This window comes from Syngnathoides biaculeatus, chromosome 5 (genome assembly GCF_019802595.1).
Source record: "Syngnathoides biaculeatus isolate LvHL_M chromosome 5, ASM1980259v1, whole genome shotgun sequence".
Taxonomy (NCBI): domain Eukaryota; kingdom Metazoa; phylum Chordata; class Actinopteri; order Syngnathiformes; family Syngnathidae; genus Syngnathoides; species Syngnathoides biaculeatus.
The window spans coordinates 26,365,214-26,381,953 of record NC_084644.1 but is presented as its reverse complement, the minus strand read 5'-3'; the positions used below and the strand labels follow the sequence as shown (position 1 = coordinate 26,381,953).

Genomic DNA, 16,740 nt, shown 5'->3' with positions numbered 1-16,740 from the left:
TAATTAGTAGTTGTCAGTGTGAGTAGTCATGTCACTGCATCTGTCTCGGAGATAACGACTTAGTCAGTCCACTTAAGTAGTTTACATACCAGCAACCATTTAAGATTTGATCACTCACGATGAGTCATGTTCAAAAACTTCTTCCCTCCCACCATGACCGTCTGTTGGTCTCTCTCTCTCTCTCTCTCTCTCTCTCTCTCTCTCTCTCTCTCTCTCTCTCTTCCCCAGTCATGTATGCTTAAAACGACTCTTCGGTGCTGGACGGGTTCAGACGCGGACGGCACGAAGACGTCTGTGGAAGCTGACAGCGGGTGTGAGTGCGCGTGTTGCCCCACCGAGTGAGACTCCAGGCCGGTTTGTGCTCTCGCTGCACCCGCTTCACTTGACTTGAGCACCCAAGGCAGGACAAATTTGGGACCATGGCCTCGTCTTGGCTCGTGTTTCACGCTGCTGTTGGCTCTTTCTTGGTTCTGTTAGCTTCGGCGGAACATGGTAAGTGAATACGAATTTGTTGTGCTGAGTTTGAACTACTTGTTGTTGTGGAGTGTTTCTTCCTGGATGATGACCAACCTCCATTTTGGTTAGGCATTGAAGCCTTTTACTGTACATGCAAGAGTACAGTATTACAATTGCACACGAACCACATTCACATTACACATTTTTATTCATTTCTCATATAGTATTTATTTCGAAATAAATATTTATATTATTATTTCTATCTGTCTAGTTGATTGAGTTTAACAAGGAAAGCAAATTCAGTAAAAACAAAGCAAAACAAACACTTATTACACAGCACGATTAACCTGTGGTTCCCAACCTTTTCTGAATACATATTTTGCATTAAAAAAAAAACCAATCACAGGGCACACGACTAAACAAAACTGTTACAAAAATGAATCCAAAGGTCCATTCCTCCCTAGTGAAATGAGGATTTAATTGTTGTGCCTGTCGTTGGCAAAGATAGATGAAATAAAATACACTATTAAACTTATTTGGGTGTTGCCCATTCCCAAAATACCCTGAATGCAGATCTATTTATTTATTTACGGGAGCGGGGAGGGGGTGTGTGTGTAACCTATCCCGTGATATTTCCAGAAAAAAATGTCTTTTCACAATTTTTGTGCTCAGACCAAAGCTGTGCTTTGGCTATACTTGTTCCTTTGATGGTGATCTTTTGGCACCATTAACCCAAGGACCTGAAGTGATGGGAAGAATTTAGTTCATTCAGTGAGTTTAGTTGATTTATTTATTTAGTTGGGCCATAGCTTTGTCTTAGCCTAATAGGGGCAATAAAGCCACGACCTTGTGGCAGCTATCCAATTAGAAACCTTTTCACGCGGGCATCAATAACTCAGTTTTTTGCTATTCAAAGCAAGGTTCATTCCAGTTTTCCCATTGAAATGAATCTGTTCCAGCCCCCTCCAAATACACCACCGTTTTTGCTGGGTCACGTTTTTAATAAAGGAAATTAAAATTTGTTTGTATGACACATAAAGTGAAACTATTGTATGCTGGGACAAGTTGAAAGTCTGAACAACAACAATAGTATGTGTGCCCTTAAAGGCCGTGGCCAAGTGAATGAAATCAGGATCTGAAGTGTAGTTGGCCCAACTGGTGAGTTAGTTTGCGTGTGAGCATCTGTGTGTGAGTTGTGGCCTCCATCAGCTCCTTAGAAGCGTTTTCATTTTGTATTTGTCTTTGCCTGTGTATCATTCAAGAAAGTAAGTGCATCAGTGACTGTGGCTGCCTGAATGCAAGACCGTAGCAGTACTTTCAATTATGCCTTTTTTTTTTCAAATTCACTCAAGCGTCATCTTTTTTGAGGCTATCTCGTAACTTATATTTTGGCTTGCAACATAAAGCAAAAAAAACAACAAAGCCACGGGTCATAACTCTAAAAACTCAAAGGTTCAGGTACCATTGAATTAGTAAAGTTTTTACGGAAAGTAAACGTATACAAGTTTATTTCGTAAAGGTTTTTTTTCCGTTTTTATTTTTGTTTTGTCTTTTGGGAGGGAGGAAGTGGGTGGGGGGGGGGACCAAGCCTGAAAATGAAAAAAAACATCAACTAAATTAAAACATTAATGACAACAATTGAAAAAAAAACAACTTCTGTGCAATTATAATGGCCATCAGCTATCTGCAATATTTTTTAAATATATTTTCCAAGAATTCCAATATCTAGTTTATAATGCAAATTAAAATGGTATTGGTGGCTGACTGATTTAAATGCCTGCCTCACAGTTTACCAACATGTTGTTAGGAGAGTTTGTTTTGGGTCATTGAAACCAAGGTTGAAATTTTTGGCTATAATTCCAAAAGGTGTTTTAGGCAGCAAACATGTTTTGGGGCTGATTTTCTTCAGCTGGAACTGGGACCTGAGACAAAGTAGAGGGAATTAGCAATACCGGTATAGTTTTCATTAGAGCAGCCATTGGACAAAACCTTCAGGCTTTGTCTGGAAAAACCTCCTGGAACAACCAAACTTTTTGTTGTTGTTAATCAGAGGCACTTGAAATGGTGTGTGTTCCGACTCCCATTTAACACGATGAATGTGGTTAGTTCTATTGGTTAATTCTGAACCCATCTGAACCTGTACTTATAATAAGAATGTGTGCAAACTTCAGCAGTGACATTATCTCACGTGTTCATTTTAAGTTCCCCTCTCACAAAGATTTTTTTCAGAATGAAGTGTATCGGTTTTACTAAAGGTCACATTGATGGTGGAAAAAGTTAAAAACTGTCTTAGTTTTTTTTTTTTTTAATAATCACACAATGTTGATTTTTGAAAAGGTGTGTGGATATATACTGTATATTATGTCATTGTTAATGATAAAATATCATTGTCATGAAAAGTGAGCGCTCTCTTTAAAAGCAATTTTTAACAGCATTTACTTTATAATCAACAATTTTGAAATCTGAAATGTCATACAGTTTATGTTTTGTAGTGAAATACTTCCCTGCTGTCTGGGCTGTAGTCATGTTTTAACTACAAAACTAAACATTGCCGTTGCATAACTGTCTGACTTTTTGCTCTCTCATGCTCACGCCCCCTTTTTGTCATTCCAATTTTCCAGATGAGCACAACATGGAGCAGCGCGAGATCACCTTTGACTTTGGCGATATCATGCATTGTGAGTTCTGTCGATGTGTTTTTTACACAAGAGTGCAGAATCTTTGCCAGGGATAATTTGGGGATGCCTGGGACTTCTGACTAATCAGCATTACGCTTGAGAGTATTTCAGAACTTTTTTAGACTGCATGTGGAGCAGTGCTTCTTAGCATGTTTGTATACTCATTAGCATTCTACTTTTATGAAGAAAGACAAATCTTTAGGATTAGGATTCTATTTAAACTCAAAAAGCAAAATCAACCAAGGTGGCATAAAAAAAGTTGCTAAATTAGATTAAAATGTTTTTTGTGTTGTTTTTTACATCTTTACCATTGTTGGTCAAATTTTATGAAAAAGACCTACCATACAGTATATATTCCACTAGCTGCAATTTTATCGAAGTATACACAAAAGTTTAATGGGTTCATTTGTCCTCCAGTGATGCAATCGCCGGAATCACATGTGATGCAACAAGAGGCAGATTTGTCAGATTTGGTTGATGAAAAAGGTACTGTTTTGTATTTTCACTATTATTGTCCACTTTTTTTGTCTTTGGGTCCTTTCACACCGTTCAGTAAAGAGAATATAGAAAATACAAAATTGGACTTGTTGTAGTTCATGCATATGTCACTGATTACATATTATTTCTTTTATAGAGTTTGTCATGCAAGAAAAATTGGACACCCCACGAGGGAGAGGTATTATACTGTTATGTCAGTTTATTGATTAAATATTTTAGTAATTTTTAATATTATTTAAAAAAAATAAATAAATAATGCTTTTCTTCCCGTAGGATCCCGACCTGCATCCTTTACACCGAGAGGACGTATGTGTCTTTTTTCTTCAATATTTCAATTACAGTGGAACATTTAAGGTCCTATACAGTCTGCTTCAGAACACTGAATCCATTCATCCATCCATCCATTTTCTGAGATGCTTATCCTCACAAGGGTCTGGAGCCAATCCCAGCCATCACCGATGGCATGAGGCAGGGGACACCCCAAACTGGTTGCTGGCCAATCCCAAGCCGAACTCACAATCACACCTAGGGGCAATTTTGAGTCTCCAATAAATGAATGTTTTTTGGGATGTGGGAGGAAACCGGAGTACCTGGAGAAAACCCATGTAGGTACGGGGAGAACATGTAAACTCCACACAGGTGGGGTCCGGATTTGAACCCCCGGACCTCAGAACTGTGAGGCCGAGGCTCTAACCAGTGACTCCACCGTGTTGCCTAGTGACTATCTAACTCTCACGTTCTGCTCTCCCGGGAAAGCTCATTCGATAGAGGCACTGCGATCGAATTTCGCATTGCGTCATGGGTAATTGTCACCATATATATATATACATATACTTCCGGTTTCGTCTGCACATGTTTCTGTTCACCGGTCTTAGGCACGTTTTTACAGTGTAAAATCATATTTTACCTTCTTTACCATGGGCTTCAGGTGTGCTGCAGCTCAATGCACATCTGATAGTCGTAAGAGTGTCAAAAGATATCCATGGATGTCAGCTGTGCGTTGGCTCAAGTGGCCCAAACATCCCAGAGACGTAGCTCGATGGAAGCGCCTTGTGAGAAGGGGTGGGAAAGATGTTGACAGGCGTACCCGCTTGTGCTCAAGACACTTTGATCCACAATCTATAAGAGGTGACAACATTTTGTCTGCCATTTTGTGGGTTCCTATCGAAAAGTGGAAGTGTTGATGGTGACAGTGCAAAAATCGACCACAGCACCTCTAGCGAATTAGCTTTTTTAGAGAGCAGAACGCGAGAATTTCTTTGTGGGGTTTTTTTCGTAAATTGTCATGGAAAAAAAAATGGAACGGATCTGTTCCTGGTTCAAACTGTGGCCTTCATAAACTCTTCAACAGTACATGCAATGTAACATTTTTACAATGCTAACTGTCAAGTGAAAGAAAAGATAAACACCTGTTATATAGGTGACTTGTTAATGTGTCTCCCTCACAGTTCTGAGGACTGGGGTTCAAATCCCTGCCTGTGTCGTCCCACATCCCCAAAACATGCATGTTAGGTTAATTGAAGACTCTAAATTGGCCTCACGTGTGATTGGGAGTGTTAATGGTTGTTTGTTTCTATGTGCCCTGAAATTTGCTGGCAACCAGTTCAGGGTGTACCCCACCTCTTGCCCGATAGGTTTCGGGATAGGTTCCAGGAGTTCCGTGACCCTTGTAAGGCTATGTGGCTCACAAAATGACACTACAACATTAAACCTGCATTTCAAAGACCAGGGATTGATCACCACGCTCCCACTTAAAATGTGTATGCTGCAAGACATTTGTTTTATATTTGTCTGCATGAACTATATATAAACATCCATCCATTCAGTTTCCATACTGCTTATGCTCACAAGGGTTGAGGGTATGCTGGCGACTATCCCAGCTGACTCTGGACAAGAGGTGAGGTTCACCCTGCACTTACCATGCGTGTTTTTGGGATGTGGGAGCAAACCAGAGAAAGCCCACGCAGGCACAGCGAGAATATACAAACTCCACACAACCGAGGCCGGATGTGAACCCGGGTCCTCAGACCTGTGACCTAGGTGTTCCACCCATTGAATCCCCTATTTCAAAAAATAAAACATAATGATATATTCGGGCTAATTTCACTTGAGTTGAGGCCAGTTCTGCTTTAATGTAGCAGCTATATTGCAATGGGGTGTGTCCTGCCTAGAACGTCAGTGGGATTCATAATAACGTGTGGGCTTGGTCACCAATTTGCTTGAGGTATGTTTGCGTACTTTTTGCATTACGGCTCATAAGCCATCAAAATGTTACATAGCCTAGCAAGCTAATGCTACCACTTGTGGTTGTTTGTAAACATGTTGCCGTTCTGTTGAACACATGATATTGACCAGAGCAGCAAATTCCAACCTTTTTGGAGCCTAAGCAAAGACTTTACAGACTTTAAATCTCACGGCACAGCAACAAACAAAAACCTCAGAAAAGAAAAATATTAATTGATGTATGTGCAGTACATAATGCCATCGAAGAGCATTAATTTGTTCTGTCACTATGCCTCACTGGAATAAATAGATGAACAAAGATACATTATTTTTGTAAATATACATATTTTGAACAATTAAGTATATACAGTAAACAAACAGGTCATTTCAGTAGATTCTTTGCTCCATCTTGTAATCACATTGGTCATCAGTTATCATGTCATTATCCAAGCAGCTTATCCTCACAAGAGTTGCAGGAAAGCTGGAGCCTATCCCAGCAAGCTTCATGCGAAAAGCAGACTACACCCTGAACTAGTCGCATGGCAGATATCAACACCATCAAAGAGCAGGAATCGATCTCACTCTGCCTGCACCAAAGGCAGGCGTGTGTACCACTACACCATCAGTTATTGCATTTTGATCTGTTGTACTTTCTTTAAAGGTGTGGATTACATGTGTTCTCTGCGAAATTTTCAGCTCAATAGTACCTTTGGCAGCATATTTAATGAGAAAAATTGTGACATGTTAAATACTTATTCCAGCCACTGTAAATACACAAAGTGAAATTCACTTTATTTTACATTTAGTTTAACAGTAAATTTAATTTAGGAGTGGCATTAAACAGTTTGATGCACCTTTACAAAGAATTGTTCACTATTTGCCAAACCGCTTCTTATTGTAAAATGTGTTTGAGTTGCATTCAGTACCACCACACTGCGCTCACAACCCAAAGTGAAAAACAAAAAAAACGACATCTAGTATCTTGAAAAACTCATAAGTCAAGTCACTCATAACTTCAGGTACCACTGCATATTACTGTATTTTTAAATGTTTATTTATTTACCCTTTCCATGACTGCCCATTTTGTTCCTTTCTTCCCTTAAAGGTCGTCCAAGTGTTGGGTCTCGCTCTGAGATTCCCATGCTAGACTATCCCGTTCAGTTCCCGCTTGGGCGACCCACCACCGACAATCTCCAAGCCGTGTGTCTCCACGGAGAACTTCGCCCTCGCTACCCCAACTCCTACTTCCCCAGCTCAGGGTTTGGACAACTGCGGCGTAGGGCCAGCGCCGTCAATAATGCTGAGGCATGGTTGAGCGCATGCTGCGCAGGAAATCAGACGTGGGGGAATGACGCGACACTTTGCTGCGCCACACAGGCGGTGAGTTTTTTGTGTAGTCTTTTTTTTTTTTTTTATGATCCCATTCAGACAATGCGTTGGATTGAAATTACCAGATATCTTATTTCCACAGTTACTGGTCTGGGGTATTTCTTAACTCATCTCCAGATTGGGGAGGGGGTGTGTTGTGGGCCTTTATTTGTTGCAACTTGATTTATGAATGACCCGACTGGTGTGTTTTCAAGGTACTAGCTGTCGCTTTGCTGATTTTTTTTTTTGTTATTGTTGTTTTTGTCTTGAGTTGTGCGCAAACACTTGCGTTGCGAGCACTAGATAGTGGTACCGAACATCACAACAAACAGCAAATGATAGTTCAAGCTGTATATTGACATTTCCATCCATCCATTTTGCATACCACTTAGACTCAGGGTCATGGGCTTGCTGTCAAATCACTCGTAAATTTGAAGTACCACTGTACAACAATAATATCGTTTTGATAGACTTTTTTTCCCTGACAATTTGGGTCCTAACATTCTAGTTGCCTGTAGATTCAAACCCCAAAAAAGAAAGAACGATCTTGACATTGTTGGCTTGATGAAACATGCAGGTTTTCATTAACTAACAATTAAAAAACAACTATGTCTTCATAACCCTATTCTCCACAACCCAGGCAGAGACAGCAGAAAGGTCTCGGCATGTCCACCATCGTGAGACAACAAGGGGGGCAAACAATCTTCCTCTCACAGACTACTGTTTTGAGTTCAATGCTATTGCAAAATGCCTGGCTGCCTCTCTTCGCCCAGCATGTGACCTCAGATATGTGCACATCCTGATTTTCAATTATGTTTTTTACACGACCTCCGCTGCCTAGTGGGAGCTGTCAGTGGAAAAGTTCTGCAAGGAGGATTCATCCGTCAAGGATCGACTTTATCACTGCTGCAGAAAGACAGGCGGTCAGAGACTCAACTGCTTCCAAAAGGACTCTCCCAATCCACGCTATGAGCCAACTGAGCCAATACCGGTTTCCCCGCTTCCCGTTGAAGTCGACTTCAGCTTTGACAAAAACACTTGTCACAGGTATGGAGGGAGAATACTCAGCAAAGTAATGATTATCATGATGTGAGTAGGGCCATCAACCTATCACTGCATTGAAATACTTCAAAATTCAACATTTTAATGCCACAAAGGTATTGAACTGCATCACAAGACTTTTTGAGGATACAATGTGATCAAAACTGGACCTTGTTATTACGAAGGCAGACCGTTTGATACAGCTGTTCTACTGTAGGTGGTCAGAGCTGTGCAATCATGAAGCTGGTGAGTGTAGTATATGTTATGTTGCGCCACAGTCAGCTTTAGATAGACCATTTGCTCTGTCAATAAGGATTGCGTTTACTACGAATGCTTAAAATTTAAATGATCAACAACAACATTCATAAGATAGACTTTAAACATGAATTTTTCATCATGGGAGACATTTATCCATCCATCCATCAATTTTCTTTGCCGCTTATCCTCACGAGGGTCGGGGGGAGTGCTGGAGCTGGTGCTATCCCAGCTGTCCACGGGCAGGAGGCGGGGTACACCCTGAACTGGTTGCCAGCCAATCGCAGGGCACATCGAAACAAAAAGCCGCACTCACAATCACACCTAGGGGTAATTTAGATTTAGAGGGGATTTGGGAGGAAACCGGAGTGCCCGGAGAAAACCCACACAAGCACGGGGAGAACATGCAAACTCCACACAGGTGGGGCCAGGATCGAACCCGGGTCGTCAGAACTGTGAGGCCAACGCTTTACCAGCTGAACCACCATGCCGCAGGAGACATTTAACCATCTAAAATTAAAAATGAATGGATTACAAGAATATTGATCAAATTATATGAAAATAACCCATATATGGAAATGCATTTTATCCTATGAAGGCAATTATCTGCCTTTTTCATAAGCTGTGAGAAAGTCGGAACAAGAACAGCATTTTTAGTGTATCCAGGACATACCAGTAAATGTTTGGGGATGACATGTACTCAACAGAACATCAGTGACTCAGCCAAATGTCAGCGAAAGGAGACAACAGCCCGGTTCCCAGAAAAGTGAAATGAACTTCCCCCCCGCTCGACCCAGCGCACAAAACGTGGAATCACTGTGTCGCAACCAGAAGCAGCGCCCCCTGTACAGCGTCAAGTGCCTGCCGAGCAGCGGCTACGAACTGTTGGCTCGTCAGGCCAAGATCATTAATCGTATAGAGAAGGGATACAAACAATGCTGCAAGAAGAACCAGGACGTGCTTGTGTGTGCTGAGCAAAAGGTAGAGGATCAGACTTTTTTTTTCTACATTTTCTGCCACTTCTCAAGTTCACAGTCAGTGTACAACTGGAGTTTAGTCAACAGTCAATCACAGGCCACGTACACGTAGATAAACAATTCACACACATTTACACTTATGGACAATTTAGAGTCCATCCAAATAACATGCATGGTTTTGCAGTGGTAGAAAAAAGTACAATAAAAAAATGGTTATTTTTTTAAATGTGTTTTTCACCCTTTTATAGTCCTTGTGGATAATGTATTTTTATTGCATTGCATCAAGTGTATTTTATGATCTAATATATGCACTCTTTTTCCACCCCTATTTATACTTATGGTCGGCTTGTGAGTTTTAGTGGAATGATGCGCTCAGAAGGTTTTGCTCCAGTAAGAAGGGCGGCAAGGTTGACTACGAGTGCTGTTTGGGCAGCACGACCAGCGATCGGCTCGACTGTTTTCAAACAAAGTCTCCTGACCCCCATTACAACGTGACGTCCCAGGAAGAACTGTCTCCTAAAATCTGTCAATCTCGCAAGATCATCAAGAAAGTGTAAGTCCGTTTATGCTTGTTTGAATACTTTCTCGAATAGTCCCCACATGTCATGCATTATAAGTGGATCTTCGACTTCCAAAATACAGTGTGAACTGTTTTTCAATCCAAACGTATTGAAACATCTAAAATCTAATTTGGATTTTGACCAAAACTGAGTACCAAACTAATATATTTCTTTTTGTAACCTTTAATAAAATAAAATTGTTAACCTATTTTTGCACTTATTTGACAATATAGAAGAAAAATATAGATGTGTGAGGCATCACTACAACGAGACATGCTTTTATATTATGCGTTTGTTACGTAAAAGATGAAGAGTAACATTGTTTTTACTTGTTTAATATTACCTTTGGTGAACTTATTTTTTCACTTACTTGACAGTTACAAATACAAAATAAATGTGTGGGGCATATCTGAGACACAATTCACTTTGCATTACAAGTTTTTTATTTGTCATTAAAGTTAAGACACACTCATATATTATCTTAATACAGTACTAAGAGAAGATAAATAATTTTTTAAAATGTGAAAAAAGTGAGATGCCATTCAGTGATGTGACTAAACTTCACTTTACACCTTGTCATCAAATGTAACACTGAAAGTTTTACTGTCTGAAATTAATATTGATATATAAAAGTGGTGAACTTATATTTGGTAGGGTTGGGCAGTGTGACCTGAAAATAAACTCTGATTTTGTAAACAAGCTGTCCGTACAAATATACTGTAGATAGTAAGAAATGTAAATCTTCCTGACAGATAATCTGCAATTCGTTGATAAAACTGATGAATCATTAAACACTAATGAAAAGTAAGCTTCCAGAAAAGATTAGCTTTACAGTTAATAAATATTTAATGACAGACTATTTTTAGTTCATTTATTTTAAAATTCCTTTCACACATTAATCTGAAGTAGATGAACCAGGTCAGAATAGACTGGTGTTTGACTTTTGATGTTCTACTGTAAATCACTGGTGTGTACAAACTTAGCAAGTTCACTGTTTTTTCACTCCCTTTTAGGTTGCCTAATGGTTTTCACGCCAAGAACATTTTGAACGAATGCTGCGCCATGTCACCAGTAGACCACACCACTTGCTTTGTACAAAAGGTGAGTTGTTGGCTGAGACATTGAAAGTTTGTTTGTTGCAGGCAATATGTTGTAGCCCTACCTGCAAGAGGTGAAAATCCACCACACTAGGGGACAATACATTTTTTTTTTGTATGATGTTACCCATACATATAGTTTAAACACATTTAAGCTACTCTATTATAAATACACCTTTAAAATATTCCTTAGTTTCTCTTATACAGTACTCTTTCACGCACAGTTCTACAAATAAGATGTAAAGCGTGCTTGTTACAAAGTATTTGTCACAGTTGAAATTTACTGTAAAACTGACACATAAAACAAGAGAATTCAACATTGTCTATTTAAAAAATGAAAATGTTCGATCATACCTCTTAATTATGCTGCACCTCTTCCAGTAGAGCTCAATGCTGCACAGCATGTTGTGGCAGAACGTGGTATGACAATGGTGCACAACTCTAAATTTGGACTTGCTGAGTGTACACCGCAAAAAAACAAAAAATCCTCAATATAGCAGGGGAACACTGTATTATTTCTTAGATATAAATTTATAATTACTGATTTAGGAGCCTCCACATTTTCAAATTGCAATGGTATTTTCTTGTATATATTTAAATATAGGTTGAGGAAACATCTGTCAAAATGTGTACGTCAAAGAAGACATCCCCTCCAGTCGCCCGCCGCTGTTGCCGCATGCCTCCTCCGGAGCAGCCAAAGTGCGTCACTAACTTTGTAATGGATGCCATCACCAAGGCAACCAAGGTGTCCAACCAGAAGAAAAAGAAAAGATGCCCCCTTTAAAAAAATCCACCCTGATGCTTCCAGCAGCTCAGACATGAGGTCACTGAACACAAGAGTACTTGTCTTGCACAAATGCCACTTTTTAACGTGTGGACCAAATTTGTGCCTCATCTACTGCCAGTATTATATGTATCTATACATCTAAGGTCGTGACAATCATCTCTTTCGTGAGTGCCTTCCTAAAGACATATTTTTTAAATTGTTGGATGCTTGCTTTGTACTTTGTAATGTGTCACTGTACCACTATTTTTTTAGAGGCTGCTCTTTAAATGTTTTGGTTTTGGTTACATGCATTTTGTTGTTTCTTTTAAAGCCGCAAGTCCAAACCATTTCTAATAAAGTTTTTTTCCCCATGATTTAAATTTGCCTTGTGCTATCTGATTCTGTCTCACTCCACTTATCAAAAAAGATTAGATGTTTTTTGTTGCTCATTTCAACACAACAATGTCAAAAGTCACACTAATTAAATCAGTTAAATGAGGCAATGCGTAAAATAGTGTCAGCATCGTCCAAAATTATAATCTTTCACAGAAGTAAAAATGCAGGTATGATGCAAGGCACACTGTTGTCATGGTCCTGCCGGTCCAGCCCTGGCTGGGCAGGTCCCAGCACACCGGCGCTGATTAGGAGGCGCACACCTGCGCCTCAATCTCGTTGCTTAACCCCTGTATTTATAGGACCGAGGGGACGGCTGGTCTTCGCCAGATCATCGCAACTCATGCCCCATTCCTGCACTCCCGTATTCTGGTCGTGAACCCTGGTGTACCTGTAAGCTTGACATCTTTGATACTCCTGCCTTCTCTGACCGACCCCTGCCTGCCCGTGGACCTGCTCTCTACGCCCGACGTCCTGACTACCGCTGCTTCACTTAACTTTCTGCCTGATCCCCGACTTTGGACAGAATAAACGCTTTCCCAAACTGCCTCTGTGTCTCCGGAGTCCTGCATTTGGGTCCTCCTCTGTATCGATGGGTCGTGAGAACTGTTTATAAAGGGGAAAAATTCATTTGGTTGGAAAGGAAGACAACTGAAAGAAGATGTTAATTATGTCAAAAAAATATGGAAGATCTATCTGCTGAAAATCTGTTCTTTCAGGCAATATGAAACCTTACAGTTTTGTGTATAATTTTTTGACAATGCTTGTAACCATACATCTTATGTTGTGCTATCAATTTAGGAACATTTTAGGATTTGATCCAAATGATTTTGACAATTTTTGATAAATTCAACAACCAAAGTGTTTCATCTCTAAATAAAATTAATTATCCATCCCTCCATTTTCTTTGCTGCTTATCCTCACACGGGTCATGGGGAATGCTTGAGTCTATTCCAGCTGTCAATGGGCAGGAGGCGGGGTAGACCCTGAACTGGTTGCCAGCCAATCGCAGGCCACATCGAGATAAACATCCGCACTCACAATAACACCTAAGGGCAATTTTGATTCAAATTAATTCATTCAAATTTGTTTAGTTTTTAACAAAGTGTAGCACAGCAAAACAAATGACACACGTCAAGAAATAGTTCATGAGACAAAATTATGAAAATTAAAAAATTAAAACATGCATGGGCAGCACAGTTAGGTAGTGGTTTGGCATGTCTGTCTCATAGTCTAAGACAGGGGTGGGAAAACATTTTGAGTCAGGGCCCAAATTGGCTATTAAAATTTCTGCAGCCCAGGGCTACAATCTTCCAGTTCAAACATAAACAAAAAAATGGCATTGAAGTGTCAACACTTATTTAAATTTATTGGGAACTGTGTTGTTGATCATCTTTTTTGCCAGTGCATTAAAGTCTGGTGTTAGTTTTGTTGCGGCATTACTCAGATCAGATTAAAAGTATGTTCACACACATACAGTATGTAGAGCCAAACACTACCAGCATCCTCTGTGCCATCTTCCAGGTTTTGGGATATTTGCACTTACTGAAGCATAAAACACATTCAGTTTCAGGGAGCTGAACTTTTTTTTTTTTTTTTTAAATAGACAGTCACATTGGAGATCAATCAGTCCTAACTGCTGCTCCTGTGGTGCTGTTTCAGGGTCTTGTCTCAGGGGACATGACAACAGCTGAAGTGACTTGTCAATTTTTCCAAAATCAGAGAACTGCCAGCAGAATTTTCCATGCAGGTCCTCCAGTTATTTTCTGTATTTTTTTTTTCATGTCAAAGGGGCCTCTCATTGTTGCCAGTGTAAGGAGATGAACAAAAAACGTGTCTGACATTTGCTTTGAGAATAAAGCTAGTTTAGTTTTGAAGGCTCTAATCTTTGTATACATTTCATGTACAAACTGGTCTTTGCCTTGTAGCTTCGCGTTTAGCTCATTCATGTGTGTCATTATGTCCACAGCAAAAGCGAAATCACAAAGCCAATCTGTTACTCAGCTCTGGAAAAGCTTTCTCAAGTAGAGCCAAAAATGAGAAAATATCCCGTGTGAATTCCCATACTCAAGGGCACACTTTGGACAAACTTAACCATCAGACATTTGAGTGGTAAAGCAAGTCCTGGTAATCAGCACCAGTTTCTCCGAAAAACTTAATAAACTGGTGATGCCGAGGTCCCCTTGCACGAATAAAGTTAACATATTTTACAGATGGTTTTACAACAAGGTCAAGCTACAGTACACATTTACATACTTCCTGGTGCAGTGTATGCATCCATGCAGCATAGAAAAATGACCTCGTGCTTAGGGTTGTGCTTCTACACCCTATCTTGGATTATCTTAAGCAACCCAATGTATATTTCAGTCAGATTCAGCGATCCATCTGTAGTAATGTTGGCAAGCGTACTCCAATGTAGCTTGTGCCTCTTGGTGACCCCTGATACACTGTCATAAAAATCCTTTCCACGTGTTTTTTCATTCAGATTTTCTATGGCTAAAGTCTCATCTGTCATCCCAAAATTATTATTGTGGCCTCTGATAAAAATGGAAGGCTGAACTGTAGCTTTTATGTCGTTACTTTCTACTAGTGCCAAGGAATACAATGTAAATGACACATTTTGCTTCGCTTGTTAGCTATGTCTTCATCACTTCCCTCAACACAGTGAATCAATGTCCTGCATGATAAGCTAATATTTTTAAATTTGTTCTTGCTCACAGGACATAAGAGTTGCTGTCTCTACCACGTGTTTTTTTTTTTTTGTTTGTTTTTTTTAGAAAACTCCCCTTGGAAAAGAGGCTTGCTGGTCTTTGCTCTAAACTGGATTTTAACCACATAATTATAGACTTCCATTCCTACGTTGATTGTTTGTTAGCATAATTGCTTGTTAGGATAATTAGAATTCTTGGTTGAAGAGTGACAGCTGGTGTTATATTTCTCTCTAAACCTGTACTCACTGTTTTCTGATCTTTGGCCCACTCGGAATTGAAGATGGTTGCAGAGCAATAACAGAGTAAAAAAGGTCAAGCCAAAGTCAAGTCAATGTATAACTGTGCCCACTGCACCACCTAGTAAAACCGCTGAGCATTACAGATCAATTGAATGTAGTCATGATTTTGATATGATTTGGGCAATTCCATCCCAATATTTGCTGGGCCAGATTGAAATGAGCAATGGGCCAGATGTGGCCCACGGGCTGTAATTGGCCACCCCTGGTCGAGGGCTTCAGAGTTCGACACTTTTCTCGGGTCGTCCCATGTTCTTGCTTGTGTGGCTTTTTTCCAGGCTTCATCCCACATTCCAAACGCATGTTGGGTTCTTGATGACTAAATCAGGACTGTAAAATTTGTTTTTGTAGCAGGCCACAAAGTGGTCTCTTTTTGTGGCGTACCTGAAGAAGTTCTATGAATGAACATTCATAAACTAGTTCATATTTTGGGGGAAAGTGATCTAAACAGTTAATTTCTGCCCAATGAACATTATTGCACACACGCTCATTCTGCCGTCTGTGAACTGTTTTCAAATGAAAGGTCATTTTCATTCCAGAATGGCAAGTTTTTTTCAGCGACTTCCAGGGCAAAACCTGTCTGAACACACTATATACGAGCCTTCATTTGTCTGGAGTTAAACGTATTCAGCTACCAATTCTATTCGAATTGAGGGAGGAAACCAAAGTACAAAGGGGAAACCCACACAGGCACAGGGGAATAAGCAAACACCACATAGGCAAGGTTGGATTTGAACCAGGGTCCTCTAAACTGCGAGGCAGATCTGCAAGGCCGATCTGCTAACCAGCAACATATTGATAAAAATTATTTATTCATTTCTTTTAAAAGATCTGTAAACTTAGTTTTTGGACCGATGAACTGAACTTTGTTCTAGTTTGCATGGAAAATGAAACTTCCCAGGACGTTATGTTTTCTCTTGGAGGGGCTGCCTATCACTTGAAGATAGCTGGGACAGGCTCTGGCACGCCTATCCTGCCTTGTGAGGATAAGTGGTAGAGAAAATGGATGGATGGTCATTATGACTAAGAACCGATATCAATATATGATTGGCTCATATCATTACGCATGAACAATAAACTGATCAATCAAAAGTGAGTAAAAAATGTCCAATTGTTCAGTTGATTTTGAAAGGGGGATTGGTAACATGCTTGCAATACTTCAAAAAGTGGAGACAATACGCAATTCTGGTACTTTGAAAAAACTAAAATATTAAGTCGATGCACTTGATTTGCTTGCGCAGGCTGCATAAAATGATATGGCAGGTTGGAACTGGCCCCTGGGCCGTGGGTTTGGCAACGTGCTTATTGTTCATAGGGTTGCATGTGATTTTGTAAGTCGATCATTGTGTGTATCTCCTATGAGGCCTAATGACACATTTATTTTTATCATGCACGTTTTGGGGAAGTGGCAAGAAGTTGGG

General features: G+C 40.0%; 1 protein-coding gene across 1 annotated transcript; it reads left to right on the top strand.

The window, feature by feature from the left end:
- The first annotated feature begins 232 nt into the window (after positions 1-232).
- On the top strand, positions 233-12,293 carry LOC133501154 (extracellular matrix protein 1-like). The gene is made up of 11 exons (XM_061820680.1): positions 233-492; positions 3,078-3,134; positions 3,552-3,620; positions 3,769-3,810; positions 3,906-3,938; positions 6,961-7,235; positions 8,065-8,270; positions 9,227-9,500; positions 9,856-10,049; positions 11,070-11,157; positions 11,758-12,293. Exons 1-11 carry the CDS (start codon positions 420-422, stop codon positions 11,935-11,937), a joined length of 1,491 nt encoding a protein of 496 aa, XP_061676664.1. The 5' UTR covers positions 233-419; the 3' UTR covers positions 11,938-12,293.
- Positions 12,294-16,740: the final 4,447 nt, after the last annotated feature.